The sequence below is a fragment of the Cydia fagiglandana genome, chromosome 26 (genome assembly GCF_963556715.1).
Source record: "Cydia fagiglandana chromosome 26, ilCydFagi1.1, whole genome shotgun sequence".
Lineage (NCBI taxonomy): Eukaryota > Metazoa > Arthropoda > Insecta > Lepidoptera > Tortricidae > Cydia > Cydia fagiglandana.
In genome coordinates this window covers 964,135-986,403 of record NC_085957.1, presented here as the reverse complement: position 1 = coordinate 986,403, position 22,269 = coordinate 964,135, and the positions used below count along the sequence as shown (strand labels likewise).

At 42.2% G+C, this 22,269-nt stretch overlaps 3 protein-coding genes across 3 annotated transcripts in view; 1 reads left to right on the top strand and 2 right to left on the bottom strand.

Annotated features, from left to right (window-relative positions):
- Positions 1-1,896: 1,896 nt before the first annotated feature.
- On the bottom strand, positions 1,897-13,358 carry LOC134677572 (zinc finger protein 79-like). Its single transcript, XM_063536048.1, has 7 exons — positions 13,242-13,358; positions 11,335-11,435; positions 10,163-10,259; positions 7,652-7,816; positions 6,909-7,010; positions 5,595-5,690; positions 1,897-3,079 (listed from the first exon to the last, which is right to left on the bottom strand). The coding sequence occupies exons 1-7, from the start codon at positions 13,320-13,322 to the stop codon at positions 2,951-2,953; spliced, it is 771 nt and encodes a 256-aa protein (XP_063392118.1). The 5' UTR covers positions 13,323-13,358; the 3' UTR covers positions 1,897-2,950.
- A 160-nt stretch (positions 13,359-13,518) lies between these two features.
- Positions 13,519-21,956, bottom strand: LOC134677262 (zinc finger protein 225-like). The gene is made up of 8 exons (XM_063535694.1): positions 21,694-21,956; positions 20,851-20,982; positions 20,118-20,546; positions 19,153-19,287; positions 17,225-17,352; positions 15,052-15,126; positions 13,670-14,544; positions 13,519-13,625 (listed from the first exon to the last, which is right to left on the bottom strand). The coding sequence occupies exons 1-8, from the start codon at positions 21,832-21,834 to the stop codon at positions 13,519-13,521; spliced, it is 2,022 nt and encodes a 673-aa protein (XP_063391764.1). The 5' UTR covers positions 21,835-21,956.
- The window catches only part of LOC134677560 (uncharacterized), a 54,771-nt gene continuing 53,049 nt past the window's right edge, over positions 20,548-22,269 (top strand). The window contains exon 1 of the mRNA XM_063536032.1: positions 20,548-20,561. The gene's annotated coding sequence lies outside the window, so the exon portion shown is untranslated. The remainder of the gene's footprint in view (positions 20,562-22,269) is intronic.

Here is a 22,269-nt window from a genome sequence, read left to right as displayed (position 1 = left end):
AAGCTACAAGTTACAATTTACAAGCGGAAGTCTCGTTCTAACACATATGGTTAGAAAGAGACTTCCGCTTGTAAATTGTAACTTGTAGCTTTATAAAATGGGCCACAGGAGTTTCGCACCCCTGGTTATAGCCCATAGGGGCTACCGCCAAAACCGAAATTCGCAAATTGCGGGGATGTTTCTCTTTTAGGCCAAGCGCACACCACGATTTTAATTTTTGCGACACGATTTTAGAATCGCGCTGTAATATATCGCAGAAAAACCACTGCGCGCACTGCGACGAAAAAACAACAACAAAAAAAACAAAAAACGAACAGAAAACGTTGGGGCCTTGGTAATTGGCGTCAATTTCCAATTTAGTCACCAATTTTAGATTTATGGTGATATTAGCGCCCACTAAATTGAATAATGCCCTAAAATAAAAATAATTCGTCACAAATTGGTACCTATTCTTGCGTCTGCACTCCATTTTATCGGTAATATCGGTCATAATCGGCGAACCAAATTGGCGTTTGCGTCCGCACTTCCTGATTCGATCGGGCAATTTAATCGGATTGGCGAAAAATTTACTGGTCTGGATAGGCCTTAATAGACAAGACTTGTATTGTATGGTCATATTCATATTTGTGTAGAGTCTGCGCGGAAAGAGAAGAGTCGTGAAATGTAGGGGAGCCCAAACATTTTATACATTCTACGACTCTTCTCTTTCCGAACAGACCCTAATTAATAAACGGGTCTCTATTGTTTCCTAAGTTTCAAGTCATTATGTATTGTTTGCCTGCATTGTCGTTAGTCATAATTTATTTGGTTCAGAATTACGTCATTTTTCAGGATTGCCATAAAACAAACCTTTTTTTTAAACCTATCCTATCTATAGGATAACCTTACCAAATTCCTGGAAAGTTAACGGTTTCAGAATTACTTTTAATAATTATGTCAAACAAGGGGATCCGTTAATAAACACTCTAAATAATGCACATTTATTTATTTTCATTGTTATACATGTTTGTAAAATGATATCGTTTTATTTACAAATGTATTTGATACAATATAAATATTTACATATAATACATCATAATTGTAAAATTATAGCTGCCTTTGAATGATTCAGTATGAAAATACCGTTAACTTATCGGTTTACCGGTAATTTCTGTGCAACTTTTACCGGTTTGCATTCCCCAATAATTATCTACTTATCAAGACGACTCTAATGGGCCCAAATTCATCGTAACCACAGAATAAAAGTACCAGGTACAGACAGGGCCGGATTAAGCATGTCGGGGCCCCTAGGCAGTACGAGGCTCGGGGCCCCTCACAGACTGTGAATCTTCTGTACCGTACAGAAGATTCACTCTAATAAAACGCGTCTATTACGACAGATATGACCGCTAGGTGGCGCAAGCGCGAGCAAACCGTTCCGTAGCGGTGCGTGGCAACTACTATGGCTATAGTTCGTTTTTTTAGCATTAAAAAATCTTGATGTGTCTTTTAAGTGAAAAACACGTTTTAAAAATAAGTCACGGCAAATATGTAACAATTATGAATGTAATCATCATCATCATTAGGCCTTGTGCATCTTTACAGATGATTTAAGCAGCATCTATGACTTAATTATTAACTAGCGACAGCGTCGCTCGTGGCTATACCCGATCCTTGAACGGCACAGTCGTCCACATTTGTGACAAATAAAAGTGCATTGAGGATAGGGTTACCAGATACAAATTTATAATTTCCTGACACAATTCCTGATTTCCTAATATTTTTCCTGACATTCATATTTTTAACCGCGACGACGGGGGGGGGGGGGGGGGGGGAGGTTCTAGCCGTTTGTGCGATGGCCACCCGATAACAAATCTTTGCAAATGCGAATATTATAGTCATTATTTCGATGTAAGTTTAGTGGATCTCATTTATTATTTTATTGCAATGTTTTTGGATTGATTTAAGTAAATAAAAAGGTACTTAATAAAAAAAGTCTATCAATTCAAAAAAATCCTGACATTTTCGTTTTCCGCCCCCATTCCTGACAAAAGGCCATAATTCAGGAAAATTCCTGTCATCTGGTAACCCTAATTGAGGATCCGCATCGAGGCGACCCTCATCGCGCATGCGTTTTATTGCCCGTTTTCGGGTCAAGTCTTGAAACCAGGACCTATCATGGGTTTCGCGACCTCTTAGAAGGCTGTTCCTCCACTCCACGCGGTTTAGAGATATAATTTATATTCTTCTGTTTTCATAAATGATAGTTACTGATTTTTAATAAGCGTTTTTCAATTAAAAGACATGCTAAAATCACTTACCTTCTTCCAAGTTCTTTCTAGTACTAAAAAAACGAACTATAGCGACCAGTCCATTCCGTAGCGGTGTGCGGCAACTGCTATGGCTAGACACCAACATTGGTGTGGGCCGCGTGTACTTGTAGCGACGCGACGGGCAGGGCTCGGAACCGGTATTGAAATACCTGTTAATAGCGTTCCAAAACCATTATATTATTTCGTTCGTTAAAAAACCGGTAAATTGATGGAACGCGAACTAAAACATTACGCTCTCTCCTAACCGGTAAGAACAGGGAACAGAATTTTATGGTTCGCAGGGAACGATATAATACCGGTTACTCTTGGCTTTCGGAGACTCTCGGTTAAACTCGTTATCATACGCAAAAGAGATAGCAATACTTACTCGTTCTACCTCGCTTCACTATTTTCAATTTCACCGGTTAATTTCGTTTCACAAAAACGGAAGGCGAACGAAAGTGGCATAAATCAGTTTCTCAATAGAACAGTTCTTTAACCGGTAACCGCAAACGGAAACGAAATCCAGATGTTAAATAAATGTATTTCTTCTTCTTCTTAAATCCTTTTCGTTCCCGGGTGAATGAACGAAACCGGTTTGAAAAATAAAACGGTTTCCGAGCCCTGGCGACGGGATCGAGTGAGCCACGCCCGTCGTGCTAGGGCTTGCGTCGCGGCCGGCGCTCCGGCGCGTGGTGCATCAGCTTGACGTGGGTGCGGAGGTGAGGGCCCTGCTTGAACGAACTGTCGCATAGCGAACATTTGTATGGACGCTCGCCGGTGTGGACCTGCGGACAACGTATAATTAAAAAAAACCGGCCAAGTGCGAGTCGGACTCGCACACGAAGGGTTCCGTACGTACCCCGTACCCCGCCCGACGTTGCTTAACTTCGGTCAAAGATCACGTTTGATGTATGGGAGCCCCACTTAAATCTTTATTTTATTCTGTTTTTAGTATTAAATTTGTTGTTATATCGGCAACAGAAATACATCACCTGTGAAAATTTCAACTGTCTAGCTATCACGGTTCGTGAGATACAGCCTGGTGACGGACGGACGGACGGACGGACAGAGGAGTCTTAGTAATAGGGTCCCGTTTTACCCTTTGGGTACGGAACCCTAATAACCGAAATAACTCACTCTATTTTTATTTAAACTTTATTGCGCAAAACACAAAAATAATGTACAATTGGCGGACTTAATTAGCCTAATGACATTCTCTACCAGTCAACCATCGGGCCAAACAGCGACATGTAAAAATGGTGCAAGGAGAAAAGAGGAATTTATGTTAATTTTTTTGTTAGTATTTAATATTAAAATATTAAGGTGGAAACAACCATAGAGAAATATAAGTAAAAACCGAGCAAGTGCCATAATGCAAAAAAAAAAACAAAAAAAAGCAAAAAGAAAACGGTCACCCATCCAAGTACTGACCCCTCCCGACGTTGCTTAACTTTGGTCAAAAATCACGTTTGTTGTATGGGAGCCCCATTTAAATCTTTATTTTATTCTGTTTTTAGTATTTGTTGTTATAGCGGCAACAGAAATACATCATCTGTGAAAATTTCACCTGTCTAGCTATCACGGTTCGTGAGATACAGCCTGGTGACAGACGGACGGACGGACGGACGGACGGACGGACGGACGGACGGACAGCGAAGTCTTAGTAATAGGGTCCCGTTTTACCCTTTGGGTACGGAACCCTAAAAATGAGTGGTAACTCCATACGACACTGGTCCCACCGCGAGCTAGTAAGCTATGAGCTATCGGCTATAAACACGAACAAAAGATAAGCACTCCCGTGTAAATAAAAGAGACACGGCGATATTTATAGTTACTCGCCCAGCGGTGAGCTATAAATATCGCCGTGTCTCTTTTATTTACACGGGAGTGCTTATCTTTTGTTCGTGTTTATAGCCGACAGCTCATAGCTTACTAGCTCGCGGTGGGACCAGGGCCTTACCAAAACGCGAGTTATTTCGTGGTCGACATCTAACGTCAAGTAGTGGAACTATCAGTACCGCTACTCAACACCAGATGTCACAAGTTTCGCTACTAACGGAAAATGTACTACTTAAACAATTTACAACTAATATTGTAAGAAGGAGTTGAAAATAGAGTTCCGGTTAATCCGGTGCAACTCAGCTGAAACGTCGGAATTTAAGGTAGAAGCAATGAAACTATATTGCGGTATACCCGTTTGTGTGATAAAATATAGTATACACAACTTTGGGAACAAATTAAAATTTCTAGCAATTTCGACGTTTTAAAGAGTTTGTCGTTAAATCGAGTGACGTTATAAAGTGATTACACTGTATCTAATACCTTTAAGCGAGCAATTCTTGTTTATTTATTTATACATATATTTCGGGGATCTCTGAAACGGCTCTAACGATTTCGATGAAATTTGCTATATGGGGGTATTCGGGGGCGAAAAATCGATCTAGTTTTCGAGTTATTATATGGTTTCCAAGCAAAGCTCGGTCTCCCAGATATTTAAATTATAAACTGATATAGATGTCATATATTAAAGAAGTGACGAAGCCCTCCAGTGCTGAAGGCCGGGTGCGAACCGGCGTCTTTAGCAATCCGGGCTCACGCCTTGAACCCCCGGGCCACCCGCCACATCTACATAAATAAATATTATAGGACATTCTTACACAGCTTGACTAAGTCCCTCAGTTCCCTCAGTAAGCTCAAGAAGGCTTGTGTCGTGGGTACTCAGACACCGATGTATATAGTTAAATACATAAATACATAGAAAACACCCAAGACTCAGGAACAAATATCATCACACAAATAAATCCCCTTAACGGGATTCGAACCCAGGACCGCGGCTTCACACGCAGGGCTTCACCCACTAGGCCAGACCAGTCTTCAGATATCAGTTTAAATTAATATCGTATGTCTTTTGTTACCCGGCTGTGGAGTTGCAGCGCCACTTTCTGCTTGAAGGTCTTCGGGCACGCGGAGCACGCGTACGGCCGCTCCTCCGAGTGCACCAGCTGGTGACTCTGTCCAAGATTATGTATGTATGTATGTATGTTACCCGGCTGATCAGTTGCAGCGCCACTTTCTGCTTGAAGGCCTTCGGGCACGCGGAGCACGCGTACGGCCGCTCGTCCGAGTGCACCAGCTGGTGATTCTGTCCAAGATTATGTATGTATGTATGTATGTTACCCGGCTGATCAGTTGCAGCGCCACTTTCTGCCTGAAGGCCTTCGGGCACGCGGAGCACGCGTACGGACGCTCGTCCGAGCGAACCAGCTGGTGATTCTGTCCAAGATTATGTATGTATGTTACCCGGCTGTGCAGTTGCAGCGCCACTTTCTGCTTGAAGGCCTTCGGGCACGCGGAGCACGCGTACGGTCGCTCGTCCGAGTGCACCAGCTGGTGATTCTGTCCAAGATTATGTATGTATGTATGTATGTATGTTACCCGGCTGTGCAGTTGCAGCGCCACTTTCTGCTTGAAGGCCTTCGGGCACGCGGAGCACGCGTACCGCTCCTCCGAGTGCACCAGCTGGTGATTCTGTCCAAGATTATGTATGTATGTTTGTTACCCGGCTGTGAAGTTGCAGGGCCACTTTCTGCTTGAAGGCCTTCGGGCACGCGGAACACGCGTACGGCCGCTCCTCCGAGTGCACCAGCTGGTGATTCTGTCCAAGATTATGTATGTATGTCACTTTATTGCACATAAACAGGTTTACATAAAACGGACAAAAACAAAATAAAAATGTCATGTACAAAGGCGAACTTATCCCTAAAAATGATCTCTTCCAGCTAACCTTCGAGAAAATCCGAAAGGATCAAACACTAACAGGTGAAAGATAATTTAATATGGACTAATAAGCATTATGAGATTTTTTAATACACATGAAGGAAGACGAAAGCAATAAGTAAAGAGAAAAACCTGTACTACATATTTATAAATACACAAACATAGAACATACATATTTATTATTATCATATTTGTTATTTATTTATTCAGCAAATAGGCCACAAGGGCACTTTTACACGTCAACATTGAATAGGGAGTATTACTGCAATGTTCTGCCGCCAAAGTGCAGCACTAATTTGTTTAGTAAACCATAGAGTAACTTATACATACTAGCCCTTAAACAGTTTTTTGACAAGTTTTCACTATGACATTGATGCGTTGGCACCAAGGCGTTTTGTTTACAGATGGCCTAACGCGAAATCTCTTTATCTGCCTCTCTATCGATCGAATAAACAAGAGTGATAGAGAGGCAGAAACCGATCGCTGGCCCAATATTACAGGGTTATATATTATGTAACATTTTCAAGATAGTCGAAATTCGACTTAATGTCACTATGACAATGTTCAAATTTCATTTCGATAAAAGTGAAACATAGAATGTAGTTATTATTTTTATTTTATTTTTTAGTAGCCTATATTATGTCCCACTGCTGGGCAAAGGCCTCCCCTGTCTATCGCCACTCGTCACGGCTTTGTTTATGCTCCCAGTCGCCACAGAATGCGTCCAGGTCGTTTCGCCATCTCATTTTTGGTCTGCCTCTGCCTCGGGTGAATATATATGTAATTATATTATAAATAAATGAGTACGATTATATTTTTGATAGGATCCATACTTACTATGAGGGCCTGCGGCATTGTGAAGGACTTGGGGCACTGCGCGCACTTGTAGGGCCGCTCGCCCGTGTGGGAGCGCTGGTGGTACACCAACGCTGCGTTCGACTACCAACAAAGAGAATTAGAAGTAGAGAGTTACTGCATGTCATGGTAAATTATGTAGCTACAGTTCATTTACTGCCATCTTTCGACAGAAGATTAACACTGTTTGAACGCTGCGTTCCTTTGATCCTTATTCTTTCACTGATATGTGTTAACTTGTTAAATCTTATCGCTGTAAGCGATCTCTTCCAGACAACCTTAGGGTAGCAGGATATTATAAAGAACATAAAGTTAGGTATAGTTTAAGTATATACTACGAAAATTATATGTTCATCACATTAAAGGATATAACCATATGTATGGAAGTAAAGTAGAGAGAGAGGTATATATCTTGTTGACCTCACCTCGCACGCCTTGCCGCACACCTCGCACATGGCCTCCTTGCGCTTGGGCGGGTCAGTGTGAGTGCGCCGCGCTCGCTGCACGCGCGACTTGCGCTAACCATATGTAAGGAAGTAAAGTAGAGAGAGAGGTATATATCTTGTTGATCTCACCTCGCACGCCTTGCCGCACACCTCGCACATGGCCTCCTTGCGCTTGGGCGGGTCGCTGTGAGTGCGCCGCGCTCGCTGCACGCGCGACTTGCGCTAACCATATGTAAGGAAGTAAAGTAGAGAGAGAGGTATATATCTTGTTGATCTCACCTCGCACGCCTTGCCGCACACCTCGCACATGGCCTCCTTGCGCTTGGGCGGGTCAGTGTGAGTGCGCCGCGCTCGCTGCTCGCGCGACTTGCGCCAGCGCACGTTGAGGTGCACGCGCTGGTGGTGCACCTCGTACGATTTAGAGCTGGCGAATGTTTTGTCACACTGCAATAATATAAAAGCTTTATTTTGTCTATACCACAAAATAAATAATAGTATGCACCAGTGGCAGCGCTACAAACATATCAATAGGCAAGCCGGGGCTAATTTGGCTTACATATTTCCTTTACAACTCTGCTCAAACGTCCAAAAACAGGCAAGCCGGTGGGAATCGGCTTTTATGGACGCGCCGCCACTGGTATGTACTAGGTACGTACGAACGCAATATTCTGAAAATGAAACTAAAGGATAAGATAAGACATAGTGATATTAGAGCAAAGACAAAAATAATAGATGCGTTAGAATATAGTTTAAAGTCCAAATGGAAATGGGCAATGGGCTAGAATGCACACCAAAAGATGGACTAAAGTGGCCACGCTGTGGAAAGGGCCAGACGGCAAAAGAAGACACGGCAAACCAAACGCCAGGTGGTCAGATGAACTCCGTGACATAGACAAGGACTGGCCCAATACTGCACAAGACAGAAAAAGATGGCAAGAGCTGGAGGAGGCCTTTACCCGTGAGGGGTCCTAACCAAATTGTATACAGTGGAACCTGGATAATTGCAATCTCAAGGGACCGGCCAATTTTTGTCAATTAACCAGGTTTTTCATTTAAGCAGGTCGTGTCATTTAACGAGGTTCAAAAAATCGTTGTGTCAATTATAGAGGTTTTCATTAATAGAGGTTGCGTTCTGACAAATTTCTTTTATGGAGGTGCAAATTTAACCATTTTAAGTAGATTTACACGCTTACATTCTATATATTGCGTCCGTCTATACTTGCACTTTTACACTACTTTAATTACCACTTTATTTTCTTATCATTTGGGTTTAAAAAATTCCCTTGAATTGTAGAAGAAAGTTTTATTAGAATGTAAAAAGCATACTTTGTTTTTTATTGATCAAAACTATTTCACCTACTACAGGCTGTGATAGATACCCAATAAATAAATTAAATTCTGGATGGAGATGTAAATAAAATGATCATTGCTATTAAAATATTGTTTCTGCTGTATACAACTACATTATTTCAATTACAGAGGTAATAAGCAAGACTCGTTTCAATAATAGAGGTAAAAACAAGAGCAAAAATAACGGATTTTTTTAGCACAGTGTCAATTATAGAGGTCTTAAGTTGCGATGTAGTCAATTATAGAGGCAAAATTACGAAAAGCACTAAAATCTAAATTGCAATTATAGAGGTTCCAAAATTTCAATTATAGAGGCCTTTTGGTCTCAAGGGACCGAGACCGGACTTTTGGTTGCAATTATTGAGGTTTTCCATTTATCCAGGTGCCAATTAACCAGGTTTCACTGTATTTATATTATAGTTATAAATACTAGTTTAAGTGTACAAAATACAACTCTAAGAATAGAGTTTAAATTACCTTTTTTAACTAGATATGTAAATTTATTTTGTTGGTTATGGAATAAATGGGCTTTTTATTTTATTTATTTAGGTACAGAAGGTTCTCTCAAAACGCGTCATCACGACAGCAAGCGCGAGCAGGCGTCCGTTCCGAAGCGGTGCGCGGCAACTACTATGGCTAGACACCAAAATTGGTGTGGGCCGCATGTACTTGTAGCGACGCGACGAAATCGCGGAGAGAGCCACGCCACATAATAAACGCTATATAATGCTTTCAAAGACCGCTAACTACGCCCTGCAAGCCAGCATACAGATAAACAGTTAGATAGATAGACAGAATTTTGAACGCCAGAGTGCGAAGGAATATGCCGTGCCACGGACGCCAGGATATCGCAATTATTTAAGCGAAATTGCACTTTACGGAGTCCCGCGTAAGTCCCTATTGCATATGGTGCACCGCCTACAATATTTTCTGCTTGGCCTTAAGGTTAACTGGTAGAGAATGCCTCATGGCATTAAGTTCGCCTTTTGTACATTAAGTTATTCTTTTGTGCAATAAAGTTTTAAATAAATAAATAAATAAATGGTGCATGCTAATTATGCTATTAGCACAGAATAAATAATAGTACTAGGTACAGAAGACTCACTCTAATAAAACGCGTCTGTTACGATCAGCACAGATATGGCCGCTAGGTGGCGACAGCGCCACGCGCGGCTTATGGCTTACCCCAAAATTGGGGTGGAACGGATGTACTTTTAGCTACCTGTAGCAAAGCGACGAAATCGCGGAGTGAGCCACGCCTGCTATTAGCAATCAAATTTAATTTCGTATCCCCTTGGGTAGAACATAGTTGAACAATTTTCCTTTTTCTACCATCACATGCAATATGCATTGGCGAAGCTGACGGCTGTTGGCGTCATTGGAAAGACTCCGATGACGTGCACAGCCGTCTGTGGCTGTGAGAGGGTTAACAACTCTTACCTGTACACATTTGAATTGATCCATGCTGTGTCGTTCCTTGGCGTGTGCTTGTAATTCATCTTCTGTCGACAATGTCTCGCCACACACCAGACAGGGTCTGCCGACGTTAAGACGAAACAGGAGCTGAGTTTTAAATATTTTAGGTAAATATACCCGTCTCGCTAACGGAAGCGGCTCCTAAAACTAGTGCGATAAGGACAAGGCGAAAAATCTCGCGTAAAAATATCAAAACTCGACTGTTTCCCCCTCCAAAACTTAACCAATCGTAACCAAATTTGAAAATCTAAATGATTATGAAATTATCAGTGTCGGACCGTTTTGCTTTTTTGGCTAATTAATATCAGTTTTGAATACTACGCCTCTCATTGCGGCATAGTCAATTAGGCCATTTTTGAAGGGCCTTAAAAAACAAAAAATCAAAAAAAGCAAAACGGTCCGACACAGATATTGACAATATTAATCTGTGTTAAAAAAATCATTGCTCTAGCATCAAAACCCACTCCCCCTCTATACTACTCGTATCTTTTCTCTTTGGTAGTACTCAAATAACTTTGAATACCCTAAGGTAAAAAAAAGTAAGGATCTTCGACGATCTGGCCTAGTGTGGGTAGTCATGAAGCCGATGTTCCTGGGTTCGAATCCCGGTAAGGGCATTTATTTGTGTGATGACACAGATATTTGTTCCTAAGTCATGGTTGTTTTCTATGTATTTAAGTATTTATATATTATATGTATCGTTGTCTGAGTACCCACGACACAAGCCTTCTTGAGCTTACTGTGGGACTTGGTCAATCTGTGTAAGAATGCCCTATAATATTTATAAAAAAACCGGGTAAGTGCGAGTCGGACTCGCGCACGAAGGGTTCCGTACCATAATGCAAAAAAAAAACAAAAAAAAAGCAAAAAAGAAAACGGTCACCCATCCAAGTACTGACCCCTCCCGACGTTGCTTAACTATGGTCAAAAATCACGTTTGTTGTATGGGAGCCCCATTTAAATCTTTATTTTATTCTGTTTTTAGTATTTGTTGTTATAGCGGCAACAGAAAACGGTTCGTGAGATACAGCCTGGTGACAGACGGACGGACGGACGGACGGACGGACAGCGAAGTCTTAGTAATAGGGTCCCGTTTTACCCTTTGGGTACGGATACGGAACCCTAAAAATATATACCTGGCATGTGGGTCGCAGGGGGTGTGTCTGGTCAGCGCCTCCGCGCTCTCGAACTGCGCGCCGCACTCCGCGCAGCGAGACTCCGCCTTCACCACTGTCACCTGACACACGAAGCATAGGGCATAGTCTAATAAAACATGGTCTTCTCTTCCCAGAGTGACACAAGCCTACGTCACAATAACATTGCCACTTTATAATATAGCGCTATCGCATATTATCATATAGCGCATGATGACGTAGGCTTGTGTCAGTCACGTGACCAGGAAAAGACGGGAAGAGAGTACCAGGCGGAGTATATTATTATACCATGAACATAGGGTATACCTATACTCTGTATCTGTAGGTAGTTAAATAAAAGTCAACAAATAATTTGTAAATTTTCGGGTAGTTATAATATTGATTGATTAACCGACCAAATCCAAAACCGTCTGGATCTGTCACTGAACGAGCTGACTTTAAACGTACATTATTTGATCATGTAATGTTTTCATCTACCCTCAACCACAGAATAATTAATAGTACTATCGTACAGAAAGGAAGCTTCCTACAAACACGAAGTCTGACAGCGGTTCAGGGTCGAATCATGCTGTCTCTTTCTAATATATGGCACTATCCCTTTCGGCTATTTAGGGTTGTCAAAAATCAAGTGATTATCTTATCTGTGGTCGTGCACGCAAAAAGAAGCCAACCCTAATAATTGCTCGGAGCAATGCTGAGCCGAGCGGAGCCGAGTTTAACCGACCAGCCGAGTTTCGCACCCCTGCCTCACCTGGCTTCAGGAGCCATTTGAGGGTAGATTTTGTTTACTTTTATTTAAATACCTAAAGATACAGACCACGAGTATATAGGGTATATGATACAAGATCGGTGACCGGTTTTTAGTGGCCGACAGTGTACGACGAAATGGGGTTGACCGGTATAAGTATTTAGCAGATGGAGCCAGCATAGCTTGCCTTGTCAATCCCTAGAATTGTCCCAAATATTTTTTTTTAATGAAATGATATGCCCTGGATGCCAGCCCTTTAAGCCAAATTTCAAAGAAAAAGAGGCCAGCTATTATGGCGCCATCTATGCAAACCTTTCACAGTTACCAGCCCCACTGATGCAATTTAGCCATAAGGATCCTTCTATTTGTCATTTAAATCAATGACTTATCGTTTTGATAGAAAGTCTAAATTCTATTGACAGATTTTTGTGGATCCTTTCTCCTATAACCTACAAATCTGCGAACGAAGGTTTCTGATATATATACGTCTAGCGTATGCTTACATGTGTGCGTGGCTGCGCCCACCACGACACCTATCTGTCAATAAACCAGTGCATAACTAGCTACCGGTTGTTTCACTTGTGCCCATATCTACGTATCTAACAGTTTCCCTTTGAGTTTGGGCAAAAATGCTTTACCAGTAGGTAGGTAGATTAATTGTGCAACCCTCACTATAATTCTAAGTTAAAATTAACTTTAAAATTAGATAATTACTATAGGCTAAATACAAATTATATTGAACGGTGCCTTTTCTAACATAATACATATAGCGGTATCCAGAGCCTGGATTCCAGACGGGATGATCAAATCGACCGATTTGATCAGAAATTAAATTTTAGATTTATGGTGATATTATTAGAACCTAAATTGAAAAAAAATGCCCCAGAACGAAAATACTGGCGTCACAAATTGGTATTCTCGCGTCCGCACCTCATTTTATGGGTAATATCGGTCATTATCGGCGGTTGAATTCGGCGAGCCAAATTGGCGTTTCCATCCGCACGTCCTGATTCGATCGGGCAATTTAATCAGATTGGCGAAAAATTTACTAGTCTGGATACACCTTTTCTCAATGTCGAAATCTTGTTGCATCATGCTCAACTAAGAGCTTTGCATGGCGACCCTGCCATGTGCCAATTACCTGATGCGCTCGTGACTTGTGTTGTAGTAACCCCAGTCGTCCCACGAACGTCTCGCCGCACACGTCGCATGCCACATTCATCGCAGGATGCTGGAGCCGCACGTGCGACAAGTGTGTCGAGCTAACTCCCTCACATGGCGACCCTACCTGGTGTGCTCGTGACTTGTGTTGCAACAGTCCCAGTCGTCCCACGAACGTCTCGCCGCACACGTCGCATGCCACATTCATCGCAGGATGCTGGAGGCGCACGTGCGACAAGTGTGTCGAGCTAACTCCCTCACACGGCGACCCTACCTGGTGTGCTCGTGACTTGTGTTGCAACAGTCCCAGTCGTCCCACGAACGTCTCGCCGCACACGTCGCATGCCACATTCATCGCAGGATGCTGGAGCCGCACGTGCGACAAGTGTGTCGAGCTAACTCCCTCACATGGCGACCCTACCTGGTGTGCTCGTGACTTGTGTTGCAACAGTCCCAGTCGTCCCACGAACGTCTCGCCGCACACGTCGCATGCCACATTCATCGCAGGATGCTGGAGGCGCACGTGCGACAAGTGTGTCGAGCTAACTCCCTCACACGGCGACCCTACCTGGTGTGCTCGTGACTTGTGTTGCAACAGTCCCAGTCGTCCCACGAACGTCTCGCCGCACACGTCGCATGCCACATTCATCGCAGGATGCTGGAGGCGCACGTGCGACAAGTGTGTCGAGCTAACTCCCTCACACGGCGACCCTACCTGGTGTGCTCGTGACTTGTGTTGCAACAGTCCCAGTCGTCCCACGAACGTCTCGCCGCACACGTCGCATGCCACATTCATCGCAGGATGCTGGAGCCGCACGTGCGACAAGTGTGTCGAGCTAACTCCCTCACATGGCGACCCTACCTGGTGTGCTCGTGACTTGTGTTGCAACAGTCCCAGTCGTCCCACGAACGTCTCGCCGCACACGTCGCATGCCACATTCATCGCAGGATGCTGGAGGCGCACGTGCGACAAGTGTGTCGAGCTAACTCCCTCACACGGCGACCCTACCTGGTGTGCTCGTGACTTGTGTTGCAACAGTCCCAGTCGTCCCACGAACGTCTCGCCGCACACGTCGCATGCCACATTCATCGCAGGATGCTGGAGCCGCACGTGCGACAAGTGTGTCGAGCTAACTCCCTCACATGGCGACCCTACCTGGTGTGCTCGTGACTTGTGTTGCAACAGTCCCAGTCGTCCCACGAACGTCTCGCCGCACACGTCGCATGCCACATTCATCGCAGGATGCTGGAGCCGCACGTGCGACAAGTATGTTGAACTCTTGCTATAGAAAAAAAGTTATTACAAGCATTTATTTAATAATCAATCCATATGGGTCAGTAGGGAGAAGTCAGAAGTCACGCGATTACATAAAGAATATTGACCGATTCGATTCCCGGTTATGTATGAGAGTTAAAAAAAAGTGTGAATGTCATTATTATTAAATCTAAAATCGAAGCCATGGTTCCTAAGAACAGATATCGCTATCTCTCATAGTTTCTGATTTCTCCCTACTGACCCATGGGGATTGATCACTGTATATTCGAGTCAAATCTTGCAAGCGAAATTAGTACCACTTCCCATTATTCGATTGAGCTGAAACTTCACATAGGTACTTGTAAAAGTTGGATCACAATGCAATATTATGTAACCATCAAGCTGATCTGATGGACACCGAAGGTGGCTATAGGAACTTTAGGGGTAGCAATGGCTCTCTAAAATTTCTGAAATTTTCTGCCCCCCCCCCTTGAAGAAAGCTTGCCCACCACCGAACGGCGAACTAGACACTCACGTAAAACTGGCACCGCAGTGTTTGCAGACGTGGATCTTGCCAGAGTGCCACTCGAAATGCTTCTTCGCTTGATACCTGCAACAAAATAATTTTTAAGAAAAAAAAACCGACTTCTATGGAGCCCGGTGAAAGATTATGGTGCACTATGTAGAAAAGGAGGTAAAACCAGTACTTTCTAGTAGCATTTCGTTTCCGTAAGGGTCGTAATTCTAGCCTAACCTAACCCACTTCTCTGATTGCAGTTCGGTTCTGTGAGGATCGTAGTTCGAACCTAATCAAACCCACTTTTCTAGTAGCATTTCGTTTCTGTAAAGCCCGCAGTTCTAAGCAAACCTAACCCACTTTTGTTTGGTCTGTGAGGATCGCAGTTCAAACCTAACCTAACCTACTTAACGGCGCATGCCGTGCGGTGTACGGGGGTTTGAGCGGGAGGGGTTTGGCATCATCATACTATATACCTATATTTTATGGTAGGTAATCATAGCGGTTTATTCAGTTTAGGTATCATAGTGATTTTCCGGGTCAAGGTCCAGGTTTCTGAGTCCGAGTCCGGGTCCGAGTCTGGGTCCGAGTCCGGGTCCGAGTCCGGGTCCGAGTTCTGGTCCAAGTCTGGGTCCGAGTCCGGGTCCGAGTCCGGGTCCGAGTCCGGGTCCGAGTCCGGGTCCAAGTCCGAGTCCGAGTCCAGGTCCGGTTCCGAACCGGATCCGGGTACAAGTCCGGGTCCCAGTCCAAGTCAAAATCGAAATTCGAAATCACCAAACGTGTACTATGCGTCGTTGAAGAGTTCTGTTCTGATCATCATCAGCAGTTCCACTTCATCAAATGAGACAGTTTTTAATGTAAATGCTTGATTTTATGATGAAAATACAGAAAATTCTATACGTATGCCTTTAAGATTTGAGGAGTTCCCTCGATTCCTTATGGATCCCATCATCAGAACTCGAGCTTGACAGAAATGTTGCTTAAAAACTTAACTTGCTTAACAAACATAAGGAAGAGGACAAATCGCCAAAGGTGAACTATGCGTCGTTGAAGAGTTCCGTTCTGATCATCATCAGCAGTTCCACTTCATCAAATGTCACGTTTTTGAATGTATATGCTTGATATGTTGATAAAAACACAAAAATCACTATATGTATGCCTTTAAGATTTGAGGAGTTCCGTCGATTCCTCATGGATCCCATCATCAGAACTGGATTTTGACAAAAACGGGACCAATCTGTATGCATATACATGCAATCAAAAAAATAATTTTTAAAATCGGCCCAGTAATGACGGAGATATGGAGTAACAAACATAAAAAATAAAAAAAATAAAAATAAAAAAAATAAAAAAAAACATACAACCGAATTGATAACCTCCTTCTTTGGGATTTGGAAGTCGGTTAAAAAGTAGCATTCTTTAAAAATAATGCTAATTTTCCTTTATTAGAAAAAGGTACGCATTTGACCACAATCTCACCTGATGGTAAGTGCCGATGCAGTCTAGGATGGAACATGCTTACTTAAAATATGTCTGTTCACTCTCGATGTAAAAAATTCCAAGTTATAGTGGACTGGGAATAGATTTGCAGGCAGTGAATTCCACTCCTTAGCCGTTCGCATGATTAAGCTTTTTTCCATAAAGATTTAAGTCATAATATATTGTTTATCCGAATTTTCGTAAGTATTGTTTATCATAATTTGGTTTATCTCAGGAACGCGTAACTTTTTAGGATTGCCATAAAACAAAGGTAACCTAACCTAACTATAGAATAACCTTGCAAAAATCCTGAAAAGTTAACGGTTTCAGAACTATGATATGACTAATGATAATCTGACAATCATTACATTAACTATGATTTTCAATAATCATGTCAAACAAAGAGATCCGAAGTGGATGCATAGCGTTTATATAGTACGAATCAGTGGCATTATTAAGAAGCAAGCAACAAGTGACACTGTTGACAATATAAATAATAACTCATCATCATCATCATCATCATCATCATCATTATCAAATAATAACTGACCTGTTCCTAGATACGAAGCTGCACTCCTTGCAGAGGAACTGGAGCCGGTGCAGATCCTGGTGCTCCTGGCGGCGAGATTGCCGCTTGAACCGCACCAGGCAGATCTCGCACCCATGCTCTGTTACAAGACAGGCGCAATACGGTATGAGATGAATAACCGACCTGTTCCTAGATACGAAGCTGCACTCCTTACAGAGGAACTTGAGCCGGTGCAGGTCCTGGTGCTCCTGGCGGCGAGATTGCCGCTTGAACCGCACCAGGCAGATCTCGCACGCGTGCGCGCCCATGCTCTGTTCAAAAAGGCAATAATAAATAGAAAAGACTGACGACCCCCATACAATAGTTTCTGGTGAATAATAGACGGTAATTGTAATTGGGGTTATTCGCGGATGGTCTAGAACGCAATATGACTAGTGTAACATTTTGCCTATATCGCTCTTAGTCTACCTACATCGCGAACGGTCCAGAACGTTAGCGGTGCCATTGTCAACGGAGCCCCGCTGCCGCGGGGCACCTATTCTGTGCGGTTTGGCCTTCGGCCATTTGAAGATAACTAACGAACCTAACCTACCTGTGCGATATAAAAAAGTGGTAATGTTGCGTTCTAGACCGTTCGCGATGTAGACTAAAAGCGATATATACACTGAGAGAAAAATCATCACCAGGAATTAAAAAACAGTTCTGTACTGGGGGAAAAAATTAAGTTTTAGTAATAATTATGGACGTTTCACTATTTCTGTAAAGTTTATTTATTTCTACAAATAGCTCAGTAATCCCAAATATAATTTCAACAAACAGATAATAGAAATTGCAAGAACTAATAGAAATTGCAAAAGTCAATTTGTTCCTATTAGTTAACTCTCCTTGTCCCCGGATTAAGTTTATTTTTGTAATTCTAAGTGTATTTTTGTTGTACATACTTTTCTCTCAGTGTAGGCAAAATATTACACTAGTCATTTTGCGTTCTAGACCGTCCGCGTCTATACCGGTAATTGCCGTAAAATACGGCCATTAGCCGGGTCCACAGAGAGAGCATACGCGCGAGGCAATTTTCTCGCGCACAAAACGGCCAGTGTAGAAGTTGCCTCGCGCGTATGCTCTGCTCTATGTGGAACCGTCTAGTGGCTGTACATTTTATTAAAAAAATCAAAGTCAAAGTGTTTTTATTTGTGAGTATATGTCAAACTGATTACAGTGGCGGTAAAAACATGGAATACGCAGGGCCGTCTTAAACTATGCTGGGGCCCCTGGGCACAAGAATTTGGGGCCCTTTTGGAAAGCAAAGAAAGCTAATTCAACTAACATATTTCTACTATGATCTCCTATTTTTTTTACAAGCTTTTGTTTACTTTCCCCTGATCGTTGTCTGTCTGTCTGTCTGTCTGTAATCAAATCTTGCAAGTTAAATTTGATCCACTTCCCGGTGTCCGATTGAGCTGAAATTTTGCATACATACGTAAGTTGGGTGACAATGCAATATTATGGTATCATCGAGCTGATCTGATGATGGAGACCAGAGGTGGCCGTAGGAATTCTGTGATAAAACAATGAAACCTAATTGTGTTTGGGGTTTTTAGAATTGTCTCGATGAGTATTAATTGCCTGTGGAAAGAAAAGTACAGTCAGTAATAAAAGCTTGTACCAAAAATGAAATTTTTGCCAAAAACTTATTTAGCATGGGTAATCAAATATACTGATACTGTCTGCCCTTCGGGGCCCCCTGAGGATGGGGGCTCTAGGCACGGGCCCCGTGTGCCCGCATGGTAAAGACGGTACTGGGAATACGGCAGCAGTTCTAATGCCATTAGATGGGGACATAGACTAGGAATCCTCTAGACCGAGTTTAGAGCAATTATTTTATGCAACCGATGATGCCAAAAATGCGGGGGTGCGCGGGACGAGGTGAGCGAAACCCCGTGCCGTGATTGGTCCGTTCAAAGACACGGACGTCACACAAATACAGTTTCGACTCGAACATGGAGTAAAATTATCGTATGCGTGGCAGAGGGGATAGCGCGACTATGCTCAGTCTGGAGGATGTTTTGTCTGTGGATGGGGACGAAACAGGATTGATCGATAAGGTCCCTTACCGGGCTGTGCCGTATCTTGTGGTTGTTATAAGCGTCGTTGGCCATGAACCCCTTCCCGCACTCCTCGCACTTGTACGCCGCGTACTGGTAGTTGGCGCTCTGCTTGCGCGCCCGAATCTCCTCTAATTGTTGCTCCTGAAACATCACAATTATTAAACCCCGTCTCCATATCGCGCGGCAAACCATCGAACATTGGCTCGGCAGCCGAGCGCAATAGACACCGCGGGCTGCCGCGCGAGCCAATGTTCGATGGTTTGCCGCGCGATATGGAGACGAGGCCTTAGAGACTAACTTCTGCTCCCGACTTCGTCAGCATGGAAAGATGATGATGCTTTGATGAGAGCGAATCGCCTAGCGTGGTACGGGCATGTGATGCGGAAGGACGAAAGTCATGTGACGAATAAAATATTACGAATAAATGTGGAGGGAAGTAACGGGAGAGGAAAACCGAGAAAAAGGTGGATGGAATGTGTGAGAGATGATATGAAATGAACCCCAGGTAATGATGAGATGACGGGCGGGAGAGGTATGGAAGAAAAAGACATGCTGCGCCGACCCGAAATGAATGGGATAAGGGCAAGCGAATGATGATGATGTCTTTTCTCGGACCCTAAACTATCTTTATAACAAATTTCATCTCAATCATTTCAGTTTTAGCATGAAGAAGTAAGACTAAGAGAGTTACTTTCGCATGAAGGGTTCCGTATCATTACGCAAAAAGCGGTAAAAAGTCACGTTTGTTGTATGGGAGCCCCTCTTAAATATTTATTTTATTCTGTTTTTAGTATTTATTATTATAGCGGCAACAGAAATACATCATCTGTGAAAATGTCAACTGTCTAGCTATCATGGTTCGTGAGATACAGCCTGGTGAAAGACAGACAGACGGACAGCGGAGTCTTAGTAATAGGGTCCCGTTTTTACCCTTTGGGTATGGAACCCTAAAAACATCTTTTGAATCTTACCTTTGTTAAAGCAATAATTTCAACACTATAACTACTTTCAAACTTGGCAAAATCGAAATCTGGCAAATAATCATTATCTGACGTCCTCTTCTTTATCTTCTTTTTTACTCTCTTCTCTTCTGCTTTCGTTTTTTTCTTCCTTCCCTTTCTAACTTTTACATCTCTCACCGGATTGGTGGCTACAAATATCTGTTCTGTATTATCATCACTGAAATCTCCATTGTCTATGCCTTCATCTATTTTATCTTTGATTTCATATTCTATTTTCAAATCATCAGACTCTGGGATGAAATTGTCTATGTCTGACTCTTCTTTTTTTACATCCACTTCAAGGATATCTCTATAGTCTGTGGTCTCGACTCTTGTTTGTGTTAAGTAGATGAGCTGGTGAGAGTGGCGGTCTATGGTTCTGATATAGTCTGTGGTTAGCTGAAAAATTGGTAGGTATAAAAATAATTAGATACTATAGTTTGTCAAAGGGCTATCTCATTTCATTCATAGACAGAGAGAATCATACTATCTTTGTCTTATACTAGTACGAGCACCCAAAAGAAAAGGATGAATATGGTTTTCCTGGTTCTTACTGACTGACAAATTGGTTTGACCAACTATATTTATAGGACTTAAAAGTTACTTTTTACATTTAATGCAGTGCACACTGCTTTTTGACAAAGTAAAAATAAAGTCAGCTACAGCCTTAGTATTATTGTAGAGAAATAAAATAAAGTGTTACCTCAATTTGCAAAGGGACTGCCCTAAGGCAATGCTGTGCACGGAGGCTCCGGGCCCTGAACACTCTGCATTTGAGCAGAGTGCTACGACAGTAGCTGCATAAGTGCTGCGGCAACCCGTCTGATAAGAGCACCTACAAATGACATAAACATTAGAATAGAATAGAAGATGCTTTATTCAATAACGCTTAATTTAAACTTAACAACTACTAACACATGATGATATAAAGAAGGTTCCTGGACCAACTTGGAGTCGGGAAGCGTGGGAGAGAGAGCGCTGGAAGGTTTTAGAGGAGGCCTATGTCAGTGGACAAGCTAAAAATAATTAAAAAATAGAGGAAATAAAATAAAACATGTAACTACAAATAATACCTAGCAATAAGGCTATCTTTATCTTTAATAACACTGACATAGATTGGTTATAAAGCGTTTCTGAAATGGTCTCCACTCAGCATCATGTTGAGGCACCTTTGAGGTCCCCGATGCTGGTCTTCCGTGGAGACCCTTTCGAGAGAGTGCAACTTTAAGCTATACCAATTAAATATAACACTACAGCTATACAAATCAAATATAATTTAAAATAACACTCTCCTATGTATCCACTAAAATCAAAACTCTTATTTTTAATGGTGCATCTACTATATTTTCTTAATAACTTTCAATAAAACATTGCTTTATCATTTGATGAGACTATCAACATCCTTTTAATTTAAGATTATTGACTTAATTAACAATATTTATGTAAATAATATGATTAAGTAGTGTAAAATTATAAAATATGATATCTCCAGCATGTTGACATTGAAAATCACAATAATTGCATTTAACTAGAAGGTAACACTTACGGGACTCCCTGTGATATGAGCAAAAGCTTCAGCGAGTTTGTTTTCGTATATATTAAACAATTTAATATCGGTAGCTAGGCAAGCTCGACAGCTTAGCAGCTTTAACGAAGGATTAGAGGTTTCTTCTTGAATTGTATTCATGTTGCAAGCTTAGTATCACGTCGCATGTATAAAGAACTGTACGCAAAACTAGGAAATTGGGGTTTATTTCTTGTTTTTGCAACAAAATGCGATAATTCTTGAGTAATAAGCGGACAGTGATTGATGTATTTCTGAACTGTCAAACGAGAGCCGTTCGGATACAATCATCACCGCTTAGCGACAGGTCAAATGTTTGAGAAGTTGTTCGGAATCCTTTTTAGTAGAATTTTATTTTCTTACATTGGCAACATTCAATTTAAACGTCAAAGTTATAATTCATAGCTGCTAATTTCCTTAATTTTCTTTTTTTTTATTCATATAAATAAAAAGAATAGTCTTTACCTTAACAAAATAAAGCTTATTTTAGAAAATTATTTGTTTTGTATGCCTTAAAAAATAAGTAAATTGGCGATATACATACTTTGCAGGTCAATA

Bases quoted from the DNA above. Each gene is read 5' to 3' on its own strand.
- LOC134677572 (XM_063536048.1), bottom strand. From the start codon at position 13,322: ATGAATGTGGCATGCGACGTGTGCGGCGAGACGTTCGTGGGACGACTG. The intron at 11,436-13,241 runs GTAATTGGCACA...TTCGTGTGTCAG, and splicing joins ACAAGTCACGAGCGCATCAG to GTGACAGTGGTGAAGGCGGA. The intron at 5,691-6,908 runs GTAAGTATGGAT...AATCTTGGACAG, and splicing joins CAATGCCGCAGGCCCTCATA to AATCACCAGCTGGTGCACTC.
- LOC134677262 (XM_063535694.1), bottom strand. From the start codon at position 21,834: ATGAATACAATTCAAGAAGAAACCTCTAATCCTTCGTTAAAGCTGCTA. The intron at 17,353-19,152 runs GTAAGGGACCTT...CTTTTTGAACAG, and splicing joins ACAAGATACGGCACAGCCCG to AGCATGGGCGCGCACGCGTG. The intron at 14,545-15,051 runs GTGAGTGTCTAG...TTTTTTCTATAG, and splicing joins CACTGCGGTGCCAGTTTTAC to CAAGAGTTCAACATACTTGT.